Below are 16832 nucleotides of genomic sequence, written 5' to 3'. Positions count from 1 at the left end.
TCTCCTGCTGCTTATGCAACATCTCTGTGTCCCCAAACACCTGAAACTTGACCCATTTGCAAGTGAACTCCTTATCCATCCCTTCTCACACCCTGCCCCTCCTCCAGGCCCCCCCTTTCAGTAAATGGTAACTCCATCCTTCAGTCGCTCAGGCCAAAAATGAAGGAACCAGTCTCAACTTCTCTATTTTTCACATGCCATATCCAATCCATCAGCAGATTCTGCTGGCAACTCTTTCAAAATAGAACCAGAATCCAACCACTTCTCAGTCTTCCACTGCTTTAACTTTGGGTCCAAGCCATCAGCAACCCTTGCCTGGACTCTTACAATAGCCTCCTAAGCAGCTTCCCTCCTTCTACTCTTGCCTTCTACAGGTTATTCTCACCAAAGCAGCCAAAATGATCCTGAATGTCAGATCATGTCACTTACTTATTTAGAGCCCTCCAATTGCTCCTCTCATGCTGCACAATAAACTCCTGACATGACCTGCCACCAACCCACTCCCACCCCTGCATCTCTTGCTCTGTTTCCCCTGTCTTACTCTACTGCAGCCAGACTGGCTGGCATCTTCGTGTTCCTCAAATATAGAATATATGAGGCAGACTCCTCCTCTGGGGCCTTTGCACTTGCTGTTCCCTCTAACTGGAATATATTTCCCCCAGATATATGCTTGACTCACCGCTTAACTTCTTACAGGTTTTCTACTTCAATGTTACCTTTTCAATGAGAACTTCCTTAACCAGCCTATTTAAAATTTAACACCCTGACTCCTGGTACTCTCTCCCTTCTCTGCTTAATTTTCCCAACACAGATTTTACTTGTTTACTTGTTTAGTGTATGTCTCACCCCCATGGTGAGCTCCTTAAGTCCTGGAACTTTGTCTAATTCACTGCTCTATCTCCGGGTACTAGTAGATAGCCAACAAACATTTGTGGAAGGAATGAATGAATGAGGGAACGAATGAACACTCACCACTTTAAGATCTCCCAGTAATGTGAAGGCCTTAGGCCAGAAGGGGTAGACCCTACCTGAGCTCTGGTCTCTCCTTCACCTTCCACCCTCCACATGGCCTTACCTTCTCAGGTTCTGGGCAATGGGTGCTTGCTGCCACCATGTTCTAATTTCTGGGTCACTGGAACAAAATTCTGCTGGGTGCTAATTTTTGTATTTAGCATCCTGCTATCTCACCAACACAAGAGGTCAGGGATAGGTTAGACTAAATATACTACTTAACCTAGATAATAGTACTGACTCAGTAACATTTGTGTTGAGGTGTTTTCCAAGGAACATTGCTAAGTTTGCACTTGTTCATCTACCTTTTTTTTTTTTTAAACTTCTATTATGGATTTCAAACACATGCAAAACTAGAAAGAATAGTGCAATGCGTCCCATGAAGCTATTACCCAACTTCGACAACTGCCAACATTTTGCCAATCTGATTTCCCCTAGTCCCTGCTCGTCTTTGCAACCCCCAGTAAATATCTCACCTGGCTATTTTCTTGAGAACTGGTCTGTATATAACAGACCCTGGCCTTGTTACCATTGTGTCCTAGCAACTAGGGCAACCAATCCCTCTAGTCTTACCAGACATACAGTGAAAACGAGCACTCACGCCCATTCCCCCAGCCGACCAATGACTGAAAAAGGAAGGTCTAAATTCCAGACTGTTTAAATCAAAGGACTTGCCCATTACTCGTCTGCAGCATTCTGGGGATAGGGGGTTGTTGTGGCTACAAAAAGAACTCAGATGTGAACTGTTTTTGTTTGTACCTGATACAGAATTTCTGAGTGAGTTCATTCAACTCAGTATTTATGGTCTGCCTCATAATATAAGGGACCAGATTAAGATGCCAGAAGATAAAGAAACCCCAGCTTCTCTTCTCAAGGAGATTGCTGTGGGGCTGGAGAATGGGTGGGAAGTACACAAATAACTAAAATCCATGGCAGAATATGCTCTGTGCCCTAAGTCAGATTAAGCAAGCCCAAGGCAAAATCATCTTTCAAAAATCAATTTGTAGCTACCAGGGCTTACCTCTTCCTTACTCTGAGATCTGTCCTCTGCTATTAATTATTGCTATACAGCCAACAAAAATATTACTGGACATCTGGGAATTTGGTGACCCACAGAATAGACTTTGGGATGCAGATCTTTAATCTCACATTTTGCTATTCACCATCCAGTGTTCCGGTGGGAGGGAATGGAAAGTCCTCCCAGAGTCTGGAAAACAATGGGGCTAATTCAACGCTGGCAAAAGCTAACACCCAAAGCATTCGACCTTGAGGGCATATACACCAAGCAGCTTCAGAAATGAAGAGAATCCTGGGAGTGTGTCAAGGAGACCAGGCTAGATCAATTCAGAAGGATTTCCAAGATCTCTCTCCTTGCTACCTAAAGGATGGTGATCTTGGTGATCTATGGTCAGAAGTTCCCAGAGAAGAGTGTAGTTCCTTGGACAAACCATAGAGGCCAATGAGGTTTGGCCCAACAGTGCTGTGTATAAAGGTAGGAGAAGTGAGTGGTAGGGTCATTCATTGGAGCCCTGTACTTACGTGCACAGAAGAGAGGGAAAAAGGACAGAGTTGGGATGAGAGGGGCATTTATTTGCATCATAATCGATGTTACCAAAATTGGTGAGGTGAGGATGGCCAGGAGAAAAGTAAGAGGAAGGGCTGGAAAGGGCACTAAGAGAAGGGGCAGGGATGCAGGGAGAGGAAAAAGGGGGAAGATAATTCTGGTTTGAAAAGGTGCTCACTGATGACAAGGAGGAGGATGCCACAAGATCTGGGAATATGGGAGGCAGGATCCTTTAGGATACTGTGCAGAACATGAAGAGGAGGGATCTTAGAATGGGAGGGTGTACAGGTATGAAAGATGGGTTCACAGTGGGATGGAAAGGGCTCATTTCATTGAAGCTGGGGGAAGGAAGTCACTAGATAAAGGGCTAATTAGATGAAGGTGCTAGGTAACAGAACTTGGCTTAGAAGGGAGGCAGCTAGATCACTGAGAAGAGGCTGAAAATAGGAAATCATATGAGGAAAGACTACTGGGCCAGAGGGTTTAGTGTATCTGAACTCCTGGCAGGGAAGGGACTTAGCAGGATAAGTGGGTTTGGGGTAAAGTGCCAGTGAGGTAGCAGCCCCCTTAGGGTAAGTGAGATCATGAGGTGAAGGCTGTGAGAGGATATGTGGACAAAAAATGAAGAGAGGTATTAAGGTGAGGGGGTCTCAGGGCACGTGGGGTGGAAAGTCATGAACATTGGGTTGAGGAATTCACTAAGCCATGGGGCAAAGGGTAACAGAAACCCTGGGCATCATGGAATGAGCTGATGTTGTGCTTAGGAATCATTAGAAAATAAGGAACAAGGGGCTCAGGGTGACCTGGAAAACTCTGCAGGTTTAGAGCAAGTGGGTTTTGAAGACTGTGGGCTCAAATACTCGCTCTGCTACATATCTGTTTCAGGTTCTTTATTTATTTGAAGCCAAACCAAACCTACAGAAAGGCAAAATGGTGACAGATATAGTAATAACCATCTCCTGGAGTTGTTGAAAGGTAAATTTAATTTATACGTATAAAGCGTGGCACACAGTAAGTACTCAGCCAATTATAATTAAAGAGGGAGGAGATAAATCATCAGAGGAGGAGGCCGCAGCAAAGATAAGAGGATGGGTATTCCAAGAGCTCAGGGGTAGAAAAGCAATGTAATGCATGGGCCCTGTCTTGTCTGTGAATCCCTAGTACCCAGGACAGAGTAAGACCCATAGAAGTTCCTCAGTTTGTATTTAAGGGTTCCCATGGGCCAGGCATGGTGCCAAATGCACCATCTCAGGCAAGATTATTACCCTCCTTTAGCAGAGGTGGAGGCTGAGGGTTCAGACAGGCCTAAATGGTATGCCTGCGGTGCCACAGCTGAAGAGCCAGAGTGAGACCAGAACCAGGTCTCTTATCACATCAATGCCCCTAGCTGAAGCGCTCTGCTATCCTGTTAACTGATAGGGCCTGGTCAAGGGAAAAAGGTACAGGCTATTAAGGATGTAGGGGGTCATGGGAGTGAGGGAATATGGTTCATAAAGCAAGTGGACCCTGAGGTGAGGTGACTAAACTTCTAGCAAGGGTATAAAAATGATTGTAAACAACAATTATCTTGACTGAGAACTGCAGAATTTCACAGTTGGAAGGAAACTCTGAGATCGCTTAACCCAGCCTTATCACACACAACACAGATGACAAGCTGAGGCCCGGTGAGGAAGGGACCTGTCCCAGGTTTCCAAAGCACCATGGTGGCAGAGCTGGGACTTGAGTCTGGAATCACACACTCAATCCAGAACTCTTTGATGCCTCCAACTACTGCCACTACTTCATATTCATCCTATATCTTCCTGGGCACCAGCGTGGTGCTAGGGGACTTCTAAGTCATGTGCTGATTGACACTGAGGAGCTGAGGGTGCGGAGAGGGATGTCAGTGAGGGTGATTTTAGGATGAAGGAGGGAGCATGAAATGAAGATCATGAGGTTACAGGGCAAAGAAGGGATTATTAGATATTGAGGGTTTTGTAGATGACTGGGTGGTAAACTATTGGAGTAGGGCTTAAAGAGTTACCAGGAAAGGTTTGAAGGGAGTCGCCAAGTTTGTGGGCGAACACAGGATAGAACAGTGGGAGTTACCAGACCAGTGGGGTCATTGGGAAGGTTGGGGGGGGGGGTCACCTAGGAGGAGAGCGGGGGTCTCGGGTCTTGAGTCACTGGACTAGAGCTGAGGGAGTAACTGGGTAGGTGGGTCCCTGGGCAGAGATGGGGAAATTCCTGGGTTGGCAGTCAATGAATAAGAATTGAGGATTACCTGTAGAGGTCTTAGGGTCAGTGGGTGGGGTGTAAGGTCACAGAGGTGGAGGCGGGCGTGGGGTTTGGGAGCCGGGGTGGGGTTTAGAAGTCATGGGGGAGGAGTCCCGGGGCGGAAAGAAGGGGCAGGGAAGGGGCCGGGGCCCCGGGTGGGGGAGGGGTCAGGTCGCCGTCTAGCCGCCCGGACGCTGGGCTAGGGCCGGAGAAGGGTGGGCACGCCGGGCTCCGGACCTTCCCGGGGCCCTGCGCCCGCCCGGCCTCCCACCTGGGCACGGTGGACCCACTCTTCCCGCAGCCACCAACCTGACAGCCCCCGAGGGCGACTCCGCCGACAGACCGCCATGCACCGGGCCCCGCCACCAGCGCCGGCCCCGCAACCCGCCTGCGCCATAGCCCGCCCGCCCGCGCGCAGCTTGCCTCGCGCGATATCCAGGTTCCAGGGCCGCCGCACTTTCCTCTCCTCGCGGCGCGCCTCTACCGGGCCCCGGAACCCGTATAGAAAATACAGGGCACGCTCCACCCCGCACCCCCAGTCGCCGCGGCAGCAGTCCTACTTATCCAGGTTCCCGGGCCCCCGGAGCCCTGGCGGCCGAGCCCTGAACCGTGCCCCTCGGAGCCCCGCCCCGCCCCCCCGGGCGGGTGACGTACGGCCCGCGAAGGCCGAGCGCCCAGGGAGGGCGTGATGACGTCACGACGCCCTGGTCAGGGGCCTGGGCGCGGTTGGCGAGCCGGGTCGTCGCTATGGCAATGAGGAGCTGCCACCTGTCCCTCCGAGGGATTCGGTCCACCTGAGGCCTAAGGCGGCGGCGGCCGGGAGGAGCCCGAGGCCCCGAGGGCTCCGCACTGTACTATCGGCTGCCTGCGGGCGAGAAAGGCGCTTCAGGAACCGGGAAGGACAGGAGAGTTAGGTTGTGAGGGAAGCCGTTCCCGCGGGTTCCACAGCCCGCACTGGGGCTGCGGACCTTCTCCTTGGGTTTCAGAGCCCGGGGCTTCCTCCTGCTCCTAACCGCCCGGGAGAGCTTTACTGTGCGCAGCCCCCCCCACCCCCGGGACTGCCTACGATCTTCGAGCCATCCCTCTGAAGGAAGCAATTGCAGGTATTACTAGCTCCTTCTGGAAAAGGACGTCACTAAGGAGCCGTGAGGGACTTGCCTCTCTAGGGAGGGTGCCCTGACGGCCCTCGTGGGCTCTCTCATTCCCCCGTCAGCCCCACCAGCAGGCTTAAAACCAGCTACTCCCCAACCTAGACTCGCCTAGGGTGAACAAGACCAAGCCCTTTTGCCTTTTCCCCCCTCCCAGGAGGGAGGGGCTACGATTGGGGAATTTGCAGAAATCCAAGGGAGTGAACTTTTGGTAAAACGTTAAAAATAACTGAGGAATTAGATAAGAAACTGGCGACGGTTGCTTCTTAGGAGAGGAATTGGGTGCCTGGAGGAATGAGGTGAGAAACTTTTCCCTCTCTGTCCTTTTCAATTTTTTTTTATCCTCCCTCCCCTCACCCCAAAAATTTTAATTAAAAAAAAAAAAAGAATTTTCAAAGGAAGTATTCTGATAAAATAGAAACATTTGCAAAGTACAAGGTTTGGGACCTATGGTAGCTAACAATGCCATTGAGGGCACTGACAGCCTCCTACCTCCCCTGTCAGGAGAGCTTAACCAGAAAGCTCGATTTTCAAGTTGAGGCATCCCCTCTTGCCTATCTTATTTGTTTTGACACAACCTTTCCAGAGGTGCGACTGGGGTCAGAGTTCTCTTCAGGTTCTCTGCTTCAGTGGGTAGTGAGTGACAATTGATGGCCCATGCTTATGGTTAATAAGTGAGCCTTTCTCTACCTCCTGGTATAGAAATAAACAGCCTGGCCACTGTGGTGCCCCTTCTGTTCCTTTCTGGTGGAAGTCTGATGAGTTATTTCACATGCCTGTGGAGAGAATAAATAGCGTGTCCTGTAGCATAAACTCCTGGTTAGAAATAGGAGTATGGAATAGAACTCAAGTTGTCCTAATTTGTCTCCCCACCACCTTTTTCCATAATAAAAAATACATTTGTCCTTTCTCACATTCCATGCAGATCCTAATCTGATTGGCTAATCACTTCTCCTATTACACAATGAACAAAAACTCTGGGAAATCATTGTGTGACTTGGAAGTAGTAAGATTTTGATGGTGTGTAATTTCATGTACTTAGAACTGGTGAGGAGCATATTTTGGAGGACTGAAGGTCATTTCTAGCAGCTTGTGTTCTGCCTTTGAGCCCCACCTTGACAATATACCATCATATAGGCCAGTGGTCTTTTTTTTGAAAATTTTATTTATTTATTTACTTTAGAGAGATAGAGCGCACAAGTGAAGGGAGGGGCAGAGGGAGGGGGACAAGCCAACTCCCCACTGAGCAGGGAGCTCAATGTGGGGCTCTATCCCAGGATCCTGGGATCATAATCTGATCTGAATGAAGGCAGACGCTAAATCATTAGTTAATAAGTGAGAAGTAGGATAGAAGTCATGTTATCCCCTTGGCAAATATGGATATATGCTTGTGTTGAATTCTGATGTTTGGCTTTGGGGGACAATTAAAGAAGAAAGAAAATGATTTAAAAATCATTTTAAAAGCGTTTAAAAATCAGAAATGACTCCCAATTAATTTTTTTAGGTTTCATGACAAGCTTTTTCTTACATATTTAATAAGAAAGGAAAGTATAGGAGCGCCTGAGTGGCTCAGCGGGTTAAGCCTCTGCCTTCGGCTCAGGTCATGATCTCAAGGTCCTGGGATCAAGTTCCGCATCGGGCTCTCTGCTCAGTGGGGAGCCTGCTTCCCCCTCTCTCTCTGCCTGCCTCTCTGCCTCCTTATGATTTCTTTCTCTGGGTGTGTCAAATAAATAAAATCTTAAAAAAGAAAAAAGTATACTTGCTAGGAAATAATGGATTGAGCCACTAACAAGAAAATAGTAAACATTTTATAAGATGAAATAAGAGGACTGATTGTAATAGGAATATTTTTGTATGAATGGAAAAAACAACCCCTACTTCCTACTCCCCAGGTTTTTATATCCTGGATCATGGATGAAGATTCAGTGTAGGGGAGGGATATAACTTTCTTTTGTAAATTAGGACAAGGACTATTCTGAAATGGGAGGTGGAATGGAGTGTGGGTAAGTATGGTGGCTAGTTCTCAAACGGATTCGTTTGGGGGAAGATTTCTAATAGAAGTTGAGGATCTGGAAACTTATTTCCTTAAAATGCTCCTCAGATTGATTTCCTTGCCTACTACCTCTTGGAAGGTCTGCACATACCCTTGGGAAGAATTCCTTATAAAGTCTTCATGTGCCCTGTGACTCAGCTGTACTGGCCCTGATTATACATTAATCAGGGACATCATCACAGATGTCCGAGGAAGAAGGTGGAAGACTTGGTGTTTTGGAATAAAAGAGGGTTAAGAGATAAGTCGGAGAGAATGGCCCCAAGCTGGTGTAGTCATAGACCTATATCAGTCCTTGGCTTTGCAGTTCTAGAAATGTGATTTTGTCCATTCACAGAAGTATTCATGTTTTGTCACACTAAATCAAACTTACAGGAAGTTAATATATAAAATGGAATGCCAGTGTGAATTTATACTCATAGTCACCAGGTAGACTGGATTTTCTCTCCTATTGGCAAATGTATGTGGAATGATCAGTTGTTATCAGAATCTTACTGAGGAGTATGGGTCTTGGGTATGGCTATTGTTATCAAGCTGTGATAGCCTGATGCACGATGCAGGGCATATAACAGAAGCTCAGTAATTGAGAAATGAATGCACCTATCCTTTATAGATGCTAATAGGGAAGTTTAGGATTCTAGTAGGCCAACCCAACTTATTTTTTGATCAGGTAGATTTTGCCTTGTTTCTCTTAAATTGCTATATCATATGGATATTAAATCTGATAAAATTTCATGTCAGGGAATTACATAATTGAAACAAATTTTATCTGTCATCTCTGAGCCTAGGAATTGGGACTGTACATTTTTTTTGTTTTTTGTTTTTTTTAAAGATTTTATTTATTTATTTGACAGACAGAGATCACATGTAGGCAGAGGCCGGCAGAGAGAGAGAGAGAGAGAGAGAGGAGGAAGCAGGCTCTCCACTGAGCAGAGAGCCCGATGCGGGGCTCGATCCCAGGACCTTGAGATCATGACCTGAGCCGAAGGCAGAGGCTTTAACCCACTGAGCCACCCAGGTGCCCCGGGACTGTACATTTGTAACAGACTGGAGATTGCGTTCCTCTGCCCTGTGGTAGTAATAGTCATAGTGGCTAAATGATGTTTCAGAATTCTTTTGGGTGGCTAAGAGTGTACTGCACAAAAAGTGCTGGTATTTTCCTAGAGTGGGACATCTTAATTAGGGAGTCTGTGACCTGGCTAGATTTGGGAACTGTTCTCTAGTGAGGAAAAATGATACCCTAAACTCCCTTTACTCCCTAGATCCCCCTTAGGGGATAATTCTTGATACTGCCTTTAAAAATAGACAGGGACACCTGGGTGGCTCAGTCCGTTGAGCCACTGCCTTCTGCTCGGGTCATGATCCCAGAGTCCTGGGATCAAGTCCCGAATCGGGATCCTTGCTCAGTGGGGAGCCTGCTTCTCTCTCTGCCTCTGCCTGTCACTCGCCTGCTTGTGCGCTCACTTGCTCTCTCTCTCTCTCTCTCTGACAAATAAATAAATAAAATCTTAAAAATAGAGAGACAAGCCTTTTCAAATTCCAAAATCATTACAAATAAGATGGATAAATGAAAAAGTTGTAAGTCCTATCTGGAAGCCAGAAGACACTTTGTTTTCTCAAAGTTTTTTCCAGCTCTAGAATAAACTATTGAGACAGAGGAATAGATGCCAGGCCAGGGAGTTTCATTTAGTATTTTAATAATAATAATAAAAAAAGACAATACAAAATCCAAACATTTCTTTTTACAGGTTCAGATAGTTTTTTTTTTCCCCAAGTGCAAAATACTCTATGAACTGCATCATTTACTGTTTATTGTTGATTGTGTAGGAGACACTATATTGGCAGCAGTGGAAGGCAGATATAAATACAACATTTTGAGATTCTTTTTCTGCATTAAAAAAAAGCCTCCCACATGGTAATGATTATTCTCTGAAACTTCAGTTAACTCACACAGAAGAATAGATTTTTCAGTTTATCCAAACTGCTACAATGTTGTCTAGATAAGCTGATAACAGAACTGGAGGTTCTATTCTCTCTAATCATATATTTTCTTAAAGGGTTCCTAGTCAAAATAATGGCCCAAGGACAGGGTGTGCTATCTTTGAGAGAGGTCGATTTAAAGATAGCCTTGTGTTGTTTGCTTCCACTTTTGTGCTTTAGAAAGAAGCCAAGCAGGTTAACATTATTTTCTGCTTATGGTCATTTGTTTTGTCTCCCTCCCCCTAGTTTGAGCCTGTTACATTGAGATTAAGCAGCAAATAACAGAAGTTTGAATGCTCTATAATGTTTTCTGACATTTTGAGATATGACCTACCAATCCACTACAGAGTCCCCTCAAACATGCCTCTGGAGAACACTTCTCAGATACAAAAAACTTCCTTAGGGCTGGAGACGAGAGCTGTATTCCTGACCTTGGAGCAACACATCTGAGCCTCCATTACCTCAAACTAACCCAGTCCTCAGGAAGTCAGAGCAGTCACAGCTCAGTGTCTGCCCTTGGGAATTTATAGACCTGGGGTAGGGCAGCTCAAGTCCAGGCTCTGGTCAGTTCTGACTGAGTGTTCACCTGAGGGAATGGACCTGGCCTAATAATACAGAAAGAAGGAGGCAGAGAAGTAAAACTGGATTGCCATGTTGCTGAGGGTTTAAGTGCCTTTCTGATGTGCATCACTTGGTGCTCACAGTCTTTACAGAAATGGCTTCCCATTCCCAGACTCAGATCAGGGCAGGTTTTGTACCAAGATAAATGAAGCCTCACAGTACTGTGGCCCTGTGAACACCCCCATCCTGCAGAGACACCTCGGGACTGGTTCATGAAGCATTTCCATTTACTCCGTCTACTTACTTCCTTACACTGGTAAAAACCTTTTTTCTGTCTGGCCTGTAAAGGCCTAGAGAGTCCCTGAGTATTGACTCCTCATTCAGTCCACTTAACCCCTGGTTTGATGTCCCAGGACTGGCTTCCTCCATAGGTTCAGCAGTAGCTTTGTCTGGATTGTTAACCCCCAGCTTGGATGACCTAAACTAAACTTGGTGGACATTAGCAGTTCTTTACCTGCTCACCAAGATCTGTCTTAACATCAGTTAAGAAGCCTAGTGGTCTACACTTTCCATCTGTGGAAATCATTTGCAGTTTCCAGAAACCATGGAATAAGTTATTGGAGGAAATATGTTTATGGGGTGATGGGAAAGGAGGAGAGCAAGGAGAAGCCAGACCCTGAAGGCATAAATTGGGAAGTACTCTGCTTAGCTTTCTAAGAGAGATGCAATGGTAGGGAGAGAATCAGAAAGTTGGTGGAGAATTAGGATGATCAGAGTGGATTAAAGCAGTTTTCAGGCATTTTTCTGGGAAGTGTGGCTACTTCTATTAAATGACCATTTTCTTGTATGGAAGCAGCCATTTTGTATCTTTATAGCAGGGCCCTCTTTGACTCAGAGACAAAGCCAGATACTCTACTGCCAAGGGCTGGGGTGTTGGCTAAAGGCAGTGGGGGAGTTAGCTTTGACTTTGGCTGCCTACTGCCTAAGGCTATCTTTGGTGGGTGAATGCTAATGATTAGGGAGTGAGGAGATGGTGCAAGCTTCTTTATTTAGTGTCAGCTCTCTTGGGGGAGCAGTAACCTGGAACAGTCACTTAGAAATGAAACCTAGAAGTTAATTGGTAGCCTTCGGTTGAATAAAACTACAGCTTTGGGGGAAGTAAAAGGAGCAAATGGAAAATACATTTATAGGCAGTAGTGGAATGAGGGTAGAATGTGTGCAAGATGTGGTCTTGGGCATGGACTTGATTCTTCCTTTTGAAAAGCAGTAGTGGAGGAAGCTAAGCTTGAAGTCAACTCCCAGAGGGGATGGCAAATAGGTAAGGGTAAGCAGAGTGGCCAAGGTCAGGCAAACTTCATGCTTTGATAACTGTCTTATTCTTGGTTCCTTTAGCCTTGTTTGTGACCTCAGGCCCCTGAGTCAGCTCATTCCCAGAGGGTTTGTCCTGATCCTCTTCCTTGTGTGCACCAGGGGAAAACAGGATGAAGGCAGGGAAAAGATGGAGGCTTTCCCTATTTGGGTGTGGAGAATCACTGACCAATTCCATCGGCCTCTACAATCATGAGGTCCATGTTGAATCCATAGAGAGGCATAGGGATGGCAGGATTGGATTAGCAAACACAGGTCCCTCTCCTTCCTGCTCCATCAAGTCCCCAGAATTACTCTCCTACACATCAGGTGCCTCTGAACTAAGGTTTGGGTTCCCCCATCTGAAGGCTCCAGAAGTCTGGATGGCCACTGGTGGGGGAGCAGAGACAGATCAGATGCTCCAGCACTCAAGGTTCATGAGATCCAAAGCCTTTTTCCTTCCACTTCAAACATACACTCTTTTCTCTTGGGCAGCTATAAATAGGTTTGTTCTAATAGAGGAAAAAACCAAAAACAAAAAAAAACAAAACCAGAAAACAAAAACCCTCCCTCTAGACAACATAGGAAGACTCAAAATGATTGCACTTATTAGATGTGGACAGGGTAGGCAGAAGGGTCGCCAAGTGTGCACACATTCCTCTTGCTGCCCACAGCCTGGGGCCAGAGGTAGGTGGCTCTGGGCTGGCAGCAGAGCAGGGTCCTCTTTGGTGGAGTCCACAAGCCATCTGGGGCTACAAGGGAAAGACAACTCAGGGACAAGGCCCAGGCTGGCTTCTGGTCAGCAGCCATGTTTCTTTAAGGACAACACTTAGCAAGGGGAGTAGGGCTCCCCCAGGGAGCGCTCAGGTAGGGGTGAGGAGATGGCTGGGCCAGGACAAGTAAGAAAAGGGATTGGTGTTTGAGGCTGGTTTCTAATTGTTCTGGAGTCTAGTCCTTTAGATGATAGGTTTTCTTTCTTTCTTTTTTCTTCCTTTTTTTTTTTTTCTTTTTCTTTCTTTCTTCCTTTTTTTTTTTCTTTTTTTTCTTTTTTCCTTTTTTTGTGTGTGATGCTTTAAAACCTGGTGTCTGTCCTGCAGAGCTATAGTCTTTCTGTTGGGGAGTGACAGCAGCACATTCAACATGGTAATGCCTGCTGCTTTTCCTCATTCAACTGGTGTCCACTAACCCAGTGGTATGGGCCTTTTGTAAGCCCTCATGAATTGGACCCCAAGCAGACATGTGGGGGAAGAAGGAAAGAAGCTGTATTGACAAGAAAGCCAGCTGTGTGGACAGTCTAGGGCTCGAACCACGTACCCCAGAGGACCAGTGCTGGCATTAGGCCTGTAAGTCAGAGACTTCTTTGGCAGACCCTGGGTTGTTAAAATCACCCTGGGGGGCACAGCCAGGGGACATTTTGGCTCCTGACTAGCAAGGCACAACCCTATAAGAAGGGCAGAAGCCCTTTTTCCCCCTGCCCCGTTCCCCACTAGACCCACTTCCTTCATGGGCCTCTAGCACCCCTCCAGGCTGATGAGGCCATAGATGTGAGCTGGTGAAATGGTCAGTGTGGCTGGGAAGGGGAAGGGGACACTGTTCTTTCACCCCTCAGGGGCAATAGAGCCAGCACTTAATGGCTTTTCCAGGGAGCGTGTAGGAAAAGGGACCACAGTAAAGAGAGAGAGGGAGAAAGACAGAGGCAGAGAGAGACAGGAAAGGAAGCTGGAGAGACAGAAAGGAAGAGTGCTTGGTCTATAGTGATTTTTTTTTCCTCCAAAAAGAAAGAGAGGAGAGAGTTCCTCATCTGGGGGTGGGGGCTGCCGGCTCTGAGGGCTAAGGAGTCTGGGGGCTTTAAAACCTGGGTCTTGGGCTTAGGGGCACTATTTGTAGGGCCTCAGGAAACTGGAAACTTTGGAGCGGAGTAGCTTGATGAAGGATTTTGGCAGCATCTCCTTGTGCTTCTCTGTGTACTTGAAGTAGTTCTGGGGGTGGGCCAGCACCTCAAAGAAGGCCTTGATGAGCTTCTTATCCTGCAGAGGATGGCAGGCGGCAATGTCAGCCTCAGCATTGGGGGTGGCAAAGAGGGACACCAGCCTCAATTCAGAAGCAGCCCCTCTTGATGTTGAATAGGCATGCCCAGAGGTGAACTCTGGATTTCCATCCCCACCATCTGTTCTTCTTTTAGAATCCTACAACTCCGTCATTGGCAGCTCCATCCTTCCATTGCTCACACCCCAGTCCTTGGAGTCATCCTTGACTCCTCTCTCCCGCCCACAACCACAGCAAATCCTGTTGATTCTACCTTCGAAATATATCTGGGGTCTGACCATTTCCCACAGCCTCCACAGCTACCACCCTGTCCAGGCCACCACCATCTGTCACTTGGACAACTTGCAGTAGCCTCCTACCCTGCTTCCCTACATCCGCCTGTCCTCGTCCCTCTACAGACTTTTCTCCCCCACTGCAGCCAGAGTGACTGTTTCAGTTTTTAATTAGATCATGTCCTTTTTCTATTCAAAACACTTCTCTGGTTTCTTTTTTCACTCAGTAAAGCCCAGTCTCTTGCATGGCCCACAGGCTGAACATGATCTGTACCCTGTTCTCTGTCCTCCAGTCCCCCTTGACTTTCTTACTCTGCTGAGTTCCCCTGGCCATCTCAGGGTTCTCAAATATGCCACACCACCCCATGCTTCTTGGCTTGAAATGCTCCTTTCCTGATTTTCTAATGGGTAGCCCTTTACTTCACTCAGGTCTCTTCTCAGAGGCCTTTCCTAACCATTCTGTCTTAAACAGCAACATGGTGTGTGGAGAGCCTACCAGGTGCCAGGCACTGTGCACAAAGACTCAGGTCTTCTGGCTTCTAGGCTAGTACGCATCCTATGGCATCAGCAGATTTTTAAAATAAGAGGCAGGGCCTCCAGCCCCTGATCCCCACTACTTTATGCATTGGAGTTCCACAGCACATCTGAAATAAGGGTTCAGATGTTTTAAAACATGTTCAGAAAGCACTGCTGAAATGATTTTCTTTGTAGTCTGCAAGTTCTAGGAGATTTTTGTCATTGTGTCTCTTACTTTGACAATAATGCAAAAATGACTTTAGTAATCATAAAGGTAAAATTTGTCCTTGCATTGGTAATTTATGAAGGATAATACTGTGGCTAGGATTGTAGCTTGCCAAGTAAGGCTTTCTCAAACTGGGATCCACAGACCCAGGGGAGTCTAGTTCATTCTTTAACGTAGGTAACATTTCTTTTCCTTTAAAACAGGTTTTAGCTGAATTAACTCTGAGGAACGCTGTGCTAGATCTGCTCCTTTTCTGTGGAAACTGAGGAGGGAGGCAGGGAAGGGAGGGACCTAATGCAGAAGCATCTTTTTATACCTCACTTCCTCCCTATTTTTTGGTACAAGCGGTCAGGGACATTTCATCTCCTCCTCTTCCCTACCTCTTCCCCCGCAGTGAGAGGTAGTGTGAGGGACCCTGCAGTCAGATGGGCTTGGACGCACTGGGCAAGCTCTGTAACCCTGTGCCTCAGTTTTCTTACGGGTAAAGTGGGAATGATGAAAGTACCTATTTCATAGAGCTCTTATGTATATCAAGTGAGAATACTCCTGTAAGCCCTCAGCCCACTGCCTGCACATTGCTACATGCTCATTAAAGGCTGGCTCTTCTTATTTCTGTGCACATTCACTTGCCTTTAAAATCTCCTGGTGGTTTTCAGATGCATAGAGCCGGCCGTCTCGAACAATGTCTTCTACTAGCTGCTCATAGTCCTCTGCGAAATCAACCACGGGGAATAGTTTACAGGTAGAAACTCTTCGTGCTCCCCCTGCTCCCTCCTAAGACTCATGAGCCTCGCCTTTCTCACCCACCTCCCTGGCATTCCTGCCCTTGCTCACCATCATAGGTAACATAGGGGATCTGGAAGCCACGAGCACTGTTGGCCTCGCTTGTCTTAAAGTTGATCCAGAGCTTCCTGGACCGGGCTGTGAAGGCAATGGGCCGCTCGTAGGTCTGGCAGGTCTCATAGGTGGTAATGGAGGATGGTGAGGCTGGGAAGGCAAGCAGCAGGTCAGGAGAATAGCTGGGCAGGTTACCCAAGCCCTCGTGCAGGAGGGTGGTGGGGGCAAGGAGTCATGCTGACAGAGGCTCTCCCCCGTGCATGTACCTTCCCCACCCCAACACACACAGATCGTCTCCCACTGCCCTCTGCTTGTTCCACAACTCCTCCTTGATGTCCAGGCACTCACAGAGTGTAAAAAATTTGACATTTAAATGAATGGAACAGCAAAAATGCTAGAACAGGAAAGTGACACGCGTAACACTATTGGAGTTCTAATCCCAATGATGGCTTTCTTACTTCTGCTCTCCCCCAAACATAGAGCTTTCCGTTGTTAGCCTCTCTCCTCCCAGGGCCTCCCTTCTCACTGCCCCAATTCTTCCTGTCCCCATCTTCTCTCTCTCTCTCTCCCTCCCAACCAGATTTGAACTGCCCTTCCCTGGCCCAGCTCTGCAGCCACCCACAGTTCTTTCTCATGACGAGGACGTCCCCACACTCATCCTCAGATGGCAGGAAGATCTCGGGTACCACGATAAGGATCTTGCGCTTGGGTGGGGGGTTGATGTTCCAGATGCACTCCACGCCAGCTGGGTAGTTGCCTGGGTAGTTGGGGGACTCGATATAGCCAGTGAACTCACCCAGCTCCCCACCACACTGGCGATCTGTATCCAAACCCGGGTGTAAGAAAGAGAAGGGAAGTCAGTGGAGAAATGGTTAGGGATGTTGAAACGTTTTGAAGTGAAAATCAGACATGTGTAGGCAGTTGCCTTCCTGGTTCATCGTTTCTTCTCCAAGTTCTGGGTCCACCTTCCTTTCCCCACTCTTAGAACTTTCTCATCTCACTTCACCTCTTTGTCTCC

The 16832-nt window shown here is 47.3% G+C and overlaps 2 protein-coding genes and 1 long non-coding RNA gene across 12 annotated transcripts in view; 1 reads left to right on the top strand and 2 right to left on the bottom strand.

The window, feature by feature from the left end:
• Positions 1–5464, bottom strand: part of ZNF76 (zinc finger protein 76) — a 31758-nt gene extending 26294 nt beyond the window's left edge. For 4 of the 6 annotated variants that reach the window (XM_047733558.1, XM_047733561.1, XM_047733562.1 and 1 more), the window contains exon 1: positions 5141–5464. The gene's annotated coding sequence lies outside the window, so the exon portion shown is untranslated. The remainder of the gene's footprint in view (positions 1–5140) is intronic. The other 2 variants (XM_047733559.1, XM_047733560.1) reach the window with 2 other exon arrangements.
• A 93-nt stretch (positions 5465–5557) lies between these two features.
• The window catches only part of LOC125103040 (uncharacterized), a 51368-nt gene continuing 40093 nt past the window's right edge, over positions 5558–16832 (top strand). For both annotated transcript variants that reach the window (XR_007128266.1, XR_007128265.1), the window contains exon 1: positions 5558–5934. This is a non-coding gene — a long non-coding RNA (uncharacterized LOC125103040). The remainder of the gene's footprint in view (positions 5935–16832) is intronic.
• Positions 12924–16832, bottom strand: part of SCUBE3 (signal peptide, CUB domain and EGF like domain containing 3) — a 34053-nt gene continuing 30144 nt past the window's right edge. For 3 of the 4 annotated variants that reach the window (XM_047734801.1, XM_047734804.1, XM_047734802.1), the window contains 4 exons: positions 16437–16634; positions 15812–15964; positions 15608–15687; positions 12924–13944 (listed from right to left, as the gene is read on the bottom strand). In XM_047734801.1, coding sequence (XP_047590757.1) covers positions 13795–13944; positions 15608–15687; positions 15812–15964; positions 16437–16634 — 581 coding nt within the window. In that variant the 3' untranslated portion in view covers positions 12924–13794. The remainder of the gene's footprint in view (positions 13945–15607; positions 15688–15811; positions 15965–16436; positions 16635–16832) is intronic. The other variant, XM_047734803.1, reaches the window with a different exon arrangement.

Source organism: Lutra lutra, chromosome 6 (genome assembly GCF_902655055.1).
Source record: "Lutra lutra chromosome 6, mLutLut1.2, whole genome shotgun sequence".
NCBI lineage: Eukaryota > Metazoa > Chordata > Mammalia > Carnivora > Mustelidae > Lutra > Lutra lutra.
The sequence above is the reverse complement of the archived record's forward strand: the minus strand, read 5'-3'. Positions and strand labels throughout refer to the sequence as shown.